This window comes from Mus pahari, chromosome 9, assembly GCF_900095145.1.
Source record: "Mus pahari chromosome 9, PAHARI_EIJ_v1.1, whole genome shotgun sequence".
NCBI lineage: Eukaryota > Metazoa > Chordata > Mammalia > Rodentia > Muridae > Mus > Mus pahari.
Genome location: NC_034598.1, coordinates 65,253,417 through 65,266,217, shown reverse-complemented (window position 1 = coordinate 65,266,217; position 12,801 = coordinate 65,253,417). Strand labels below are relative to the sequence as shown.

Here is a 12,801-nt window from a genome sequence, read left to right as displayed (position 1 = left end):
GGTATAGGGAACTTTCGGGATAGCATTTGAAATGTAAATAAAGAAAATAATAATAATAAAAAATAATAGTAATAAAAAGAAAACCCCAGAACAAGACTAAAAGCAGAAAAGGCCCGTTTGGCCTACACAGTGTGGAAAGTGGGGATTTATCTGTGCTCTTAGCCTTCTGTAAGTGAGCTCATGGGCTTGGGGAAAGGCTCGCAGCGCGCAGACTGCTCCGCGCAGATCCGCGGATCCGTCTGTTCTGATTAATGGCAGCTGTCGTAGAGGATCAGCGCCAAGGGCTCGGAGGGAAAACGAAGCCTTGCATTTCTTAAAAAATATGCACAGCAATGCCAAGAGTGACAGAAATGGAAGATTATCATGTGTTCTCCTGCCAAATCCAGGTCCTGTCCATAGGGGTTCAGATGAAATGTGTGAAGCTGAACTCCATTTCTTCAGCCTGCCAGCGCTGTGAGTGGGACCGTTGTTGTAAGTTTCAGTGGCCAGGAAAGTTGTTTCTGAGTGACTAGGCAGCTAAGCCTTTTGTTTTTAAACCCTGTGGCTCGGCAGCTGTGCTGTTTGAAGGTTGCTCTCTGGGTTTTCTTACAGATGTAGGATTTTATCTTTACAGCACCTCGGTAGCAGGAGCTGCCCTTCCAGGTTTCTAAGACAAGCAAAACATTGGGGGTGGGGGGAGCCCAAACCAGCCTGTCTCTCTGCTTTTCATTCCATCATGGAATGGTTAAATACAAAACACATAGCAATTGACTATAACTACCCATCAGCTGAGGCTTTCCCAGGGTGTTTGTTTTGTTTTGTTTTTCCTATAGCAAAGAAGAGGTTCTTCAAAAATCCTTACAAAAGCCCTTAAGATGGACGGGACCTTAATACAAGCCACATGGACTGGTAGCAAGTGAGAGTAGTAGAAGCGGAAAAGCTAAGAACGTAGTAAGCAGGGTGCCACCCAAGGCCCAGGAACCTCCTGAAAACAGGCACGCTCTCACCGGCTGCAGTGGCGTGCACACCTGCGCAAGAGTGGACTTCTAAGTGAATTTATGGTAACTACTACCACATGAAGAAAGGGGATATAGTAGCTCCTTAAACAAACCGAGTAACGCGAAACAGACTGCCTTTTACTAGACAGAACAATGTTAATGGTCAGTTATGTCTGAGTGTCACTCAAGGACAAGTTGATCTAACCTTGGTCTTGATGGAGTTCTGTTTCCTCATTGAGATTGCTCCAGAGGCAGATAGCAGGATCAAAAAAAAAAAAAAAAAAAGCTGACTAAAAGGATGATATTAAATTGCCTGTGCTTAATATGATGGGACACACCTTGATAACACTAGTGCCTCACTAGCCAACTGATTACCTATAAGCCTGGCCTTATATGACCCCTGGTCTCCTTAGGTCTCATGAGGGACCCTCCAGGGGATACCTCTTACATCCATGAACACTGCAGAACACAGGTAGGGCACCTTAGTGGCAAGGGCAGTTGGTAGCAATCACTAATTGTACTGCAAATTAAAGCCAGTGCAGGCTGTTGGAGCTAGTACTCTGTCTTGGGTTTATAGTCAGGCTTAAATTTCAATCAGAGTTTAAACAAAGACACACTTGTTTTCACAGAAGGGCATAAAAGATAGACACAACATCAAACGAGAAAGCTGGATGGCTTCGTGGCAAACCTAAGAACACTTGTAGACCCTTGGATCCCTTTTATCCCTGTTTAGGCAGAAGTCGTTTCTTTTTGCCAATCGATACCCAGGACTTGGTGCTAGCTAGCGCTATCAGTCAGATCTTTGTGTAGAAGGCCTTTGTGTGTTAAATCTGTTTATTTCAAGGAACAGGCTCTGATCTCACATGATTTATAAATCAAGTTCAGTGGCTCATATAACTAAGGGGTTCGGGAGAAGTTGAGTAGAGCCAAATCAGGGACTCCAAGACTCTTCCTAGGTCTGGCACCCTGGGGCCTTGGGTCTCTGTTTACAGTAGCCAGAGTTACTCTTTATTCACCCTGTGCTAAAGCACAACTCTGGGGTTACCGGTCAAGGAGCTGGACTGGCAGGAGGTCTTGTGTTCATACCTGGTTGAGGGTTGCCATGGTGTGAGAGTGGTTGTTTTGGTCCAGCATGCCTGTTGAAACCCAGTCCCCAGGGAGACAGGGCACAGCAAGTTAAATTAATAAATAGTAAAAAGGCTCATGGGAGTGGGTTTCCTTTCTTGCTCTTCTGCCTTGTACCTCTGTGTTGAACACACAATCTTAGAAGCAGGAACCAGGATCCCTCACCAGACACCAAGCCTACCAGCACCTTGGTCTTGAATTTCACTGCTTTGACAACTCCAAGAAATCCATTTCTGTTCTTTACGTACCATCCGGCCTGAATCTGTTACAGCAGCACACAACAGGCTAGGACCAGCAGCGTCAGTGCCCAGTGCTTTCAAACTGTATGTGGTGACGCTCGCTCGATGCAGCGATCCTGCTGATATGACCTGGTTTGCTCACCAAGAGCCCTGGCACGAGCCCAGACTCCTACAGCGTAAACAAGACACTAGATGCCGGATTGTTTCCTAGCAGCAGACATTGCAGATATCAGGGCTTTTGAGAAACTCCAGATATGTTCTGGTTGGCCAGAGCCCGTGTCTGTCTTGCTCAGCACGTAAGCCCCTTCCTCCTGCTTCATCCTTTCTTGCTATTGCCAAGAACCATGCTTCTGTCCCTAAGCCTGCACTGTACAGTGCTGGATCTGTCTGCCCTGCCTCTGTCTCCTGCCCTTTGCTGACATGTTATTGTGTACCAAGAGTAGGTTTTCCTGTAACAGAGGATGACTATGCACTCTCATGGTCATTGTGGCCTAGCAGTAAGTCTTTGGTGTATTTGCTTTTGCTATAACATACCTGAAGCTGGGTTACATTATAAAAGAGTTTGTTTTGGCTAATAGTTCTGCTATCCCACGTGTGGTAGTAAATTGGAAGAGTAAATTGGTGTGTTTATACAGCGAGGATGGGGAGGTGCCTTCTAACAGGTCTCTATTGTGAGAATTAATTTACCCCCTCTGTATGTGTAATTGTGGAATCCCCAGGAGCCAGATACTACCACTAGGCCCCCACCCCTAAATTAAATTAAATTCCAGCATGAGTTTTGGTGAACACTAATGACAGACACTCAAATTCAAGTTTCTAAACACTTGCCTGAATTTTGGCTTGAACTGGTCATTTCAAACTCCTGTGAGCTAAGAGAGATGTTTCCTCCACACTATGCTGGATAGAAATTTACGGGGTAACCAGAAGAGGGACAAAGCACCTTGTATTAATTGTTTAAATATTTAATCAAGGTCTCATCAGGAAACCTAATAGAGGTCTGGACCCACTTCAATGGTTGTATGGGAAATCACACCCTTTTAAGGGCAAAGATTGAAGATTCTCCCCTGCTTACCAGAACTTCCATGTGTTCTAATCAGGTTTATATTTATAAAGGAAATGCTAGCTTTTATAACCAACCATTTTTTAAAAAGCCAAGGGCCACATCCAGAAACTTAGCAGGCAAAGGCTGCAAATACCCCCCAAAATCAGTGTTGGGGGAAAGGGCGTATACCACTGTCAGGGGACCACAGAAACAAGGTCCTTCTTAGCGGGCTGACTGGCTCAGGCAGTTGAGAATGCTGACATTCCGAAATCAGCCAGTTAAGCTGTCCCATGAGGCCAGTTTGTTACATCATAGATAGTCTGGGATTTCACATCACATCAACCATGTTTGGAGGCTGTCCCCACATACCATGACAGTCAGAAATCAGCCAGTTAAGCTGTCCCATGAGGCCAGTTTGTTACATCATAGATAGTCTGGGATTTCACATCACATCAACCATGTTTGGAGGCTGTCCCCACATACCATGACAGTCAGAAATCAGCCAGTTAAGCTGTCCCATGAGGCCAGTTTGTTACATCATAGATAGTCTGGGATTTCACATCACATCAACCATGTTTGGAGGCTGTCCCCACATACCATGACAGTCACTGCGGAGAAGGGGACTTGATAGTGTTTTCTGTAGGCCTGACAAACCTGGCTGAGTGGGAAACTATTGGGGGGACTAGGGGCTTTGGGGGTTAGTGAAGCGCACAGCAACTTACTTGGCAGCCATCTGGACATGTTTGTTGTGGTGACCGTGGGGGGGTGTCCAGGCTGTTGTGCTAGCCACAGAAAGCTATGTGAGCTGTAACTGGACTGAACAGTATCAGGTACATACAAGTATGTTCATCGCTTATGTACATTAAATGTTAAGAACTCAATGTCCTTGCACTGAATTAAACCTATAGCAAAGAACTATAATGCAAGCTTTCCCGCTGAGTTTGTAAAAGGCTCATTAAGAACTGGGTGTGGGAGAAGACTGCCTGCCTCTCCACTCCCATATTAGTTCCTGTGGACTCTAAGGGCTTACTCTGCATTGTACTTTAGTGACTGTCTCTTCCACTGGATGCAAAGATTCCTTTGTCTTCTAGAAAAAAAAAGCGGGGGGAAAAAAAAAAAAAAAAGAGGCTGTCTGAGCCCGTTTCCTAATGAGAGCTATAATTTGGGAGTGGAGATGGAGCTATTTTGGAGGAACGCAGGCCTCTGAAAGATGTGGTTTGGGTGGTTCACGAAGAGGCAGGATCTGCACGCACGCACTGTCTCCTGGGCTGAAGCAACCCGTCGGGAACTCGTAAAACAAGCATCCTAATGCATCCTTTGTTCCGCAGAATGCCTGTCTGGGGCGGTGGAAATAAATGCGGGGCCTGCGGGAGAACCGTGTACCACGCGGAAGAGGTGCAGTGCGATGGGCGGAGCTTCCATCGCTGCTGCTTTCTGTGCAGTGAGTATGGTCCTCTCCCGCTTCAAAACGGGTCTGTGAGAAGCTCCAGTACACCTCTCGAAGAAAACTAACGCTAGCTAAGAGTAATGGTTTAGAGTGACAGGGGTTTTTTGTTTGTTTAAACTGCTGAGTTCTGGCCAGTTGGCCTTGGCCTTTGTCACCTCTGTCTGTGTCCGCGGGACAGTCAGGCACCTACTGAAAGTTTCTGGCACACCCTGTGTGTTTGGCTTGGTTTGGTTAATACGTTGATCTTTGCCACTTTTCTCTTTTTAGCTGGGTCCCTTTCTGAAATAGTCTTACCACACCAAGGGCTGAGGTTCAGAGTCCACAAGCTTGGTTTCCACAGAACCTTCAAATTTGACTTTCTATAGCAGGGGGTCTCAACTTTCTAAATGCTGCTATCCTATAATACAGTTCCCCGTGTTGTGGTGACCCTCAGCCATACAGTTATGATTCACTACATACTGTTATGAATCATAATGTAAATATCTGATATACAGGATATCGAATATGGGGCATGGGGTCTCGACCCACAGGTTGAGAATCTCTGCTCTACGGTATTGCTTGTTAGTTGATCACAGCAGTTGGAATTCTCCACTTGGCCAAAGAATACAGCATACCTAGGTCCTTATAGGCACACTGGGATTATCATTGTTATGCGTGTGGTGTGGAAGAAAGTAGGACATAAAACACTTATCTGTGTGTTCTGAAGAATAAACACACATGAGAGAGACAAGAAGAGGAAAAAACCCCTTCAGAAGATACTTAAGTAATTTAAAAGCCATATAGCCTCCCGGCCTGAGAAACTCACCATGAGTCAAATGATAGAAGTTTCTCTAATGAAGGACCCACACATGCAGAGATTTGCCTTATTTCTAGATTATACAGTGAAAAGTACTGTAAAGAGATACATTTTAAACATAAACTTGCTGGGCCAGTGTGTGGTGGCGCAAGCCTTTAAACCCAGCACTGGGGAGACAGAGCAGGTGCATCTGAGTCTAGGGCTGACCTGGTCTACAGAGGGAGTTCCAAGCCAGTTAGGTGACAGTGAGAAGATATGGAGACCCCCCTGTCTCCAAAAGTTGCTTACATTAAGAATTAAACTTTAGGAACGAAACTTTCAAATGTGGCTTGTCCCGTTTCCATGGCTGCCAAAATTCAAGCTGTCTGGGCTCATGCACAGTATGTGCGGATCACAGACAGTAAAATCTAACAGACAGCCGGGGTTATGAAAAGTAAAATTATTATTACACATGCATTTTTTTTTTTGTAACTTCATAATGGCCACTGTCCCTCAGATTTGGCAAAACTATTTCTTTTCCAAAGTAGTGAACTTTTTCCCTGTGATTTTTTTTTTTTTAAAAGGGAATCTGGATTTCAACAGGCATGTAACTAAGCAAAATGTTGGAAATCTGAAATGCAAATACTTTAGAAATTGTCCTCATTTTTTTTCTGGGATAAGCCCCGATGGCTGCACCATAACAAAACCAGTGTTTATTTATGGTCAGGTTCTTTACTGTCAGCCTTCCTCTCTTCTGATACCTGTTCCTGCTGTCTGAAGCCTAAACTAGGTAACTCAGGGTCACACACAGACCCTGAGGACTCGTGGCAGAGGTGGAGAAGGGCTGTAGAGGGAAGCGGAATGGCCACCGGCAAGCTGTGGTTTTTGACCTGCTGTGGTAACATACATGGGAGGGTTTGGGGGTTTTTGGGGGGTTTTTGTTTGTTTGTTTGTTTGTTTTGTTTTTTTCAGTCTAAGGTTTGAACCTAGGACCTTGTACTTGCTAAGCAAGTGTTGTATCAGGGAGCTATATCCCCAGTCCTAACACATGTTTTTGAGAACAAATTTTGTGTACGTTTACACTGTTTTAAGGCTATCTGGCCTTAAGGATAGGCAGTTAATATCTTTTTTTAAGTAACTGCATTTTAGTATTGAGCCTGAAGTTCAAGTCCACAGTAGCTGCCATTTATTCTTCCAGAAAACACTTTCATCTAAGGTAGTAGAAGCCCAACATTTAACTTTAAAACCAGCCAGCCAGCCAGCAATTCTTTTGTCTACCTCCGCTCCCTCCTTTTAAGGGGGCATACGTCTTCTCCAGCTATTCCACTAAAGTTTGCTCTCCAGCCGCCCGATGCGCCACCAGCGAGTTCCCTCACAATGTTTTCTTTTTTCTTTCTTTTTTCCCCCTCAAGCCAACTTGAAGTTTTAGAAAGTGAAATAATGTCTGCATAGAGCATGATGACATTTGGCAGTTTTATGAAGTGGGGTCCATAGAAATGTCTTGTGGTAAGGGATCCATCAAGAAAGAATGCAGTCTCCGTTGAGACAGGCAACACACATGCTGGCCCAAACCACTTGATGAGTTTCAGACCTACTTATCATTGCTGGGAAAGCTGGTGGGGACACGGAAGGATGGGTTTTCTTTTTTCCATTCTAGACTAGGGATGAAAACTAGGATTTTGGATTAATTTTTACTATTACTATTATTATTATTATTTCATCCAGAGGATGCTCTTAGGGGAGAGCGGGCAGCAGAAGCGCATGCCGGGCACCTGGGCACCACTCTTTGGTTCTTATCAGGTTGGGATGTAGCAGTTTTTGGTATGACGAGGTAGAAAGGATGAGTGCTAACAGCTGAGAGAAAGGGTTTGCAGGCATTATTAATTCACTCTTTTAATAGGCGGCAGGCACTTCTAAAACTTCCCGTTCTCCTGTCTCAATAGGCAGGTTCTATATAGCAAAGTTTGAATCTCTGATCTTGAAATTTTGACATTCTTGTGAAGCGGCTACCATCTATACCTCAGAGGAAAGCTACTGAATCTTCAGGTGGTGTGGGCTGTGTAGACAGATGCTGGCTGGCTCACAGCTTTTGGGAAACCTCAGGGTAAACTGTGGGACCGAGACAGCCTTTGTCATTTGGCGGCACCTCTGTTTTATGTTAAAGCTATATACATATACATTCATATTTTAACAATGTTTAAAATCTATCTCCCCCGGGGGCTTAGTGGTTTGCAGGAAAAATTTAGACAGCACAACAGTGGCGATTCATGATGAAGAGGTCTACTGCAAATCCTGCTACGGAAAGAAGTATGGACCAAAAGGCTATGGTTATGGCCAGGGTGCTGGCACGCTCAACATGGACCGCGGTGAGAGACTGGGCATTAAGCCAGAGAGGTGAGAGAATGTTTGTTACTCTCGTAAACGCGGGTAGAACAGCTGGTGCCACTCAGGCGCCAGGAGCCTGCGTTATTTAGCTTAAACTGAGCAAGCATGATATAATGTGACCTCTACTAAATACTCATATGACCACGACGACATTCTGTAACATCAAAATATTGACAGTTTTGTATCTAAAAATCTTAGTCATTAATGCAGGGACTTCTAGCCCTGGTTTTATAGCATTTTAACTGATATCAGGAAAACATAAGTCTGAAGGAACGTGACTTAAATTAATATCCCATAGCACTTTGGAGGTCAAATATCTTGAAATGAGTGTCTGAATTCTGAGATGGTTCTTGTATGCAATTAAGCCGTCCATGGAAAGTCCTTAGTCACTCTTTTCCTCGGGAAATTACTATCCTTCAACTTAGAAATTAAAACCATTTCCTGCTTCTGATGATTTGAGGGACAAATGCGAAGGCTGTCTTGGGTTCTGATACCAAAAGACCAGAGTGTCAATCCATTCAGGCTGCCCAATGCTGCGTCCCTTTCCAGGCTCAGGAAGTTAGGTCACTTGGAACGTCCTCTACTTCCTCCCGGCTCTCCTCCCTGGCTTTGAAACAGGCTCCCTGTATGGTCCAGGAACAGCCAATCTAGCCCTGGTGGACACTGCTGAAATGTACTGTACTTTTTATATTCTCTTTCAAGTGTATCCCTGATTCCAAAGGTTTAATTTCAAATGTTTCACAATATACATTACCTCTAAATCTTCCCATCAATCCAAACTAAATTCACAAGACCCCCCCACAAAGTCCGTGTTTGTAGCCGAAGCTGGGAAATCACGGATGACGAAGGTGGCTGCTCTTTCTGCCATCTCCCCTTTCCCAGCAATAAGCAAGCTCTGTGTGCGCGCCCTCTGTGCAGCGGTAACTAACCCTGTCTGGTCCTCCCGGCTGGGCCTGTTGTTCTTCCCCTGGGATCAGGTCTAAGGAAGTCCCTCCTCCCAGAGGTCTTCTTTAGGACTCAAAACCATGGCCTGCCTTTCATTACACAGATTAAAAAGCTCACATGGGGCTCCGCGAGAGGTAGCACTGAGGTGAATAATTTATCCCATCAGCTAGATATTTAGCATCTGGGCCCCCATTTTAAAATACGTAATATGAAGTATCATAACCTGTGAAGTTGTTAAAAGACTAGGGCTTGCGGTCTCTGTAGAGTCCCTCACGACATACTTGGGGTTTTTCCCTTGGGACTCTAATCTTCTAAGTGTTAGATGTCATGTTTGTAAGTTTTTAAAGATCATAAGTTTGGTTTGGAAATGATTTGAACATACACCAGTGTTAGAACAACTGAAGAAACACGCTGTGAGTTCATGCTTTGAATCAGCCACACACACACATGACTCCAAGACAGCAAACTAGCCAACAGTTCATGGAGAAAACTCCTGCGTGACTCAAACACAGAGTGAAGGGAGGTGAAGGGGCAGCGAAGTCTTTGAAAAATTATTTAACAAAAAAAGATAAGCATTTTTGTATTAAGATTTTGACATTACTCATATGACTATTTTTACAGGTATTATATAGTGCAGAGCTGTCACGCAGCGCACCTGTTGACTTCAGGTTCTGAAATGGCCTCAAACAGGAGGGTGTTTTGCATATTCTAGTGTGACTGCTTATGCACGAGGGAAATCAATCCTGTTAAATATGATTCACCCTCGTAACCCGTAAACGGTGATAAAAATACCGTCTTGCCACAGGAAACTGTAAGGCAAGGCAGCAGAGTAACAGGCAGGTTCCCACAGGCATTTCCCACAGAGGAAACAGCTGAGCCACACTTTACCTGCTAAAGATACAGTCAGCAAAGAATCGGGAAAACACGCCTTCCTTCCCTACCTCTAGTTGTGACCAACTTAAAGTCAGCCAACATTTGCGGGCGTTTCTAATGCCAGAATTGCTTACATCTGTCTTTGCAGTCTCTTGTGATACACAAAGCTATGATCGAGTTATACTGCTGTGTCTATGCGGGAGAGATAACTGGGTAGGGAAGGTAGGGACATAAGACATTCTGTTCACACTCAGAGGGAAAGATACTTAAGTTTCAGGTTTGGCTTGGCTTTTTTTAGTCCTGATGAATCCAGACACAGGTAAAGTTAGCCAGCCGTGAGCACTTTGGCAACTTCTGACACTGCCCCTGGACAGCAGCCGAGTTCTGCAGCTTAGGAGGGACATTTGGAGAAACACTGCGTCATTTTTTTTTCTCCGTTCCTCCAGTGCTCAACCTCACAGGCCTACAACAAATCCAAACACTTCTAAATTTGCCCAGAAGTACGGAGGTGCGGAGAAGTGTTCCAGGTGCGGGGATTCTGTGTATGCTGCTGAGAAGATCATTGGAGCTGGAAAGGTAGGGCGCTGTCTCTAAGTGGTAACTGCAACACACACACACACACACACGCACGCGCACACACACACACACATACACACACGCAAGCATACACAGACAGACAGACAGACACACACACACACACTTCCATAGGCAGTATGTTCTGGTTTAAGATGAAGCGTTTCCAGCAGAATTTCTATTGGAATCATTGATTTCTGGGAGTGAGCCATACTTAACTGTCATGTTTAAAGGAACCTGTTTTCCCTGACAATGCCCAACTGCGAACAATCTGCTGTGGACAGGTTCTGCAGGGTAATCAGGGCCAGGACACCAGATGATTGATAGATACGTGGACTTGGAAAAATTACCACTTAATTCCTTGAGCTGCCACATTTTGAGCCAGGAAGGTCAGCAACTTGGAAGCAGCAGACTGGGTTTGTGGCAAGGCCTTTACACAGCCCCTTACCGGTGGCTGGGAAGGCTATGGGCAGGAAAGAGGGCCAGCTCACTACCGGAGCAAACCGTAGCATGAGGAGGCTGCCTGTGTGCTGCTTTTCCCCAGGCACTTGCTGCATCTAGACCATAGCAAAGGAAACCTCTCAAATGTCCTAATACAGCTGTCTCTTCCAGCCCTGGCACAAAAACTGTTTCCGATGTGCCAAGTGTGGGAAGAGTCTGGAGTCTACAACTCTGACTGAGAAAGAAGGTGAAATCTACTGTAAAGGTAAAAACTCATCTCTGCTGTCTGTTAGTGTCACCAGAAAGGGAGACAGACCGACATGTTAGGACAGGGATTATACCCTTCCATTCCTACTGTGTGTGGGGATCTGGCCAAACAGTAAAGCTACCGATTGCTTATATAGCACATTCACAAGGCTGCGTGCCATGCTCGGCACAGCCTCCCCAACCTTCTGACTTCCTGCTTTAAGGCAAGCATAAGAGTATGTGAGGGTGACACACACAAGTCAGCGGGATTTCACACCTGCAGCTCATCACGATCCTAACTTGGATGCCGTGAGAATTCCTGGACTAGCTTCAAACAAGGATGCTCATAGCAGACCACATTTTATATCTTAACCAGACCTCTAGCAGAGCCTCCAGTTTGCTTTCAAATTCATGGCCATTTGTTAATGACCTCTAACTCTCCCATTCCTTTGTAGGGTGCTACGCAAAGAACTTTGGGCCCAAGGGATTTGGCTATGGTCAAGGGGCAGGGGCCCTTGTTCATGCTCAGTAATGGTGTGAACCCAGTAAGCACGACAGAGAATCTCCATTATCAAACTGCAGATGACGTAACAGCGCTCACTACTGTGAAACAGCCAGCACTCCGCAGTGGGTATCACAAGCTGCCAGTGGACCTGGACCGGACAGCACTGCACTCTCCCGCCCACTCACTAGCATCTAAGAGCATTCTTTTACATTTGAAATAAAATTGTGGCTTGATTTGGGTACCACCTCTTAATTAACCTTTCAGAGGAGTTGTAGTTTTTAGATGGTGAGAAGTTATCTGGTTCCTTCCTCCAGTGAAAACCAGTCTCCTGATTTAAAAAAAAAAAAAAAAAAAAAAAAAATCAAGTTCTTAAAAAGACAATCAATTCCTTTATGCAGTAGGCTAACATTTGCACTGAGAGCTGAAAACAACATTTTTACTTTTGATATATATATATATATATAAAACAACACACACTTTTTTTGAAGGTGTGCTCTCTGGCAGTTTTCCAGGCTGCCACACCCATACACTAATGGGCAGATCTCTTTAGTTGTCAAGATGCCTCAACTCATGGTTGCCAAGCTACAACCATCACCGCTTCGGCTCCTTGGAGCCGGCAGTTAGCATTCAGCATCTCTTTCCCTTCTGCCCCATCTGAGCCTGCCGGTGGTGACTTTGTCAGGAGAGCTCCCTAGAGTGTAGATGGAAATGATCTACACTAGTAACACCAGGGTATGAGTCTCTCTGGCTGGAGAGGTGGCTTGGTGACTTTTGGGTCCCCAGTGCCCTGCTGAGCTCCGGTTCAGAAACCCTGTCTCAAAAGTAAGGTGACCGAGTGAAACACCTGATGTCAACCTCTGCTACTCACCTGGGGGTAGAGAGGTCCCCACTCCCCACAGGCAGGACCCTAAATAAAGCACTGCTGGAGCCTTGGCTAGTGCACTTTACACAGAGGGTTGTTACTAAACTGAGCAACGTTCTAGCCCTGCCTAACAAGTTTTAAAATCAAAACCAAACAGATAAACTTTTTCCAACTAACTTAACTGAATTATGGAACTAAGTTCGAAATGTTTACAAAAGTATCTAGCATGAATAGAAAACAAAAGTTACTAGGTATGAGAAGAAGGGGCAAACTCTTCAAACGCACATCCTCTGTAATGAGGTGGGAACTATCAAAAGCCACCAGAACTGGCCAAGATGTGAGGTGGGAGAACGGGGGTGGAGGTTA

The 12,801-nt window shown here is 45.1% G+C and overlaps 1 protein-coding gene across 1 annotated transcript in view; it reads left to right on the top strand.

Annotated features, from left to right (window-relative positions):
- Positions 1-11,825, top strand: part of Csrp2 (cysteine and glycine rich protein 2) — a 19,994-nt gene extending 8,169 nt beyond the window's left edge. Inside the window, exons 2-6 of the mRNA XM_021205120.1 lie at positions 4,712-4,824; positions 7,831-7,999; positions 10,255-10,384; positions 10,994-11,087; positions 11,524-11,825. Coding sequence (XP_021060779.1) covers positions 4,713-4,824; positions 7,831-7,999; positions 10,255-10,384; positions 10,994-11,087; positions 11,524-11,600 — 582 coding nt within the window. The 5' untranslated portion in view covers position 4,712 and the 3' untranslated portion in view covers positions 11,601-11,825. The remainder of the gene's footprint in view (positions 1-4,711; positions 4,825-7,830; positions 8,000-10,254; positions 10,385-10,993; positions 11,088-11,523) is intronic.
- The last annotated feature ends 976 nt before the right edge of the window (positions 11,826-12,801 follow it).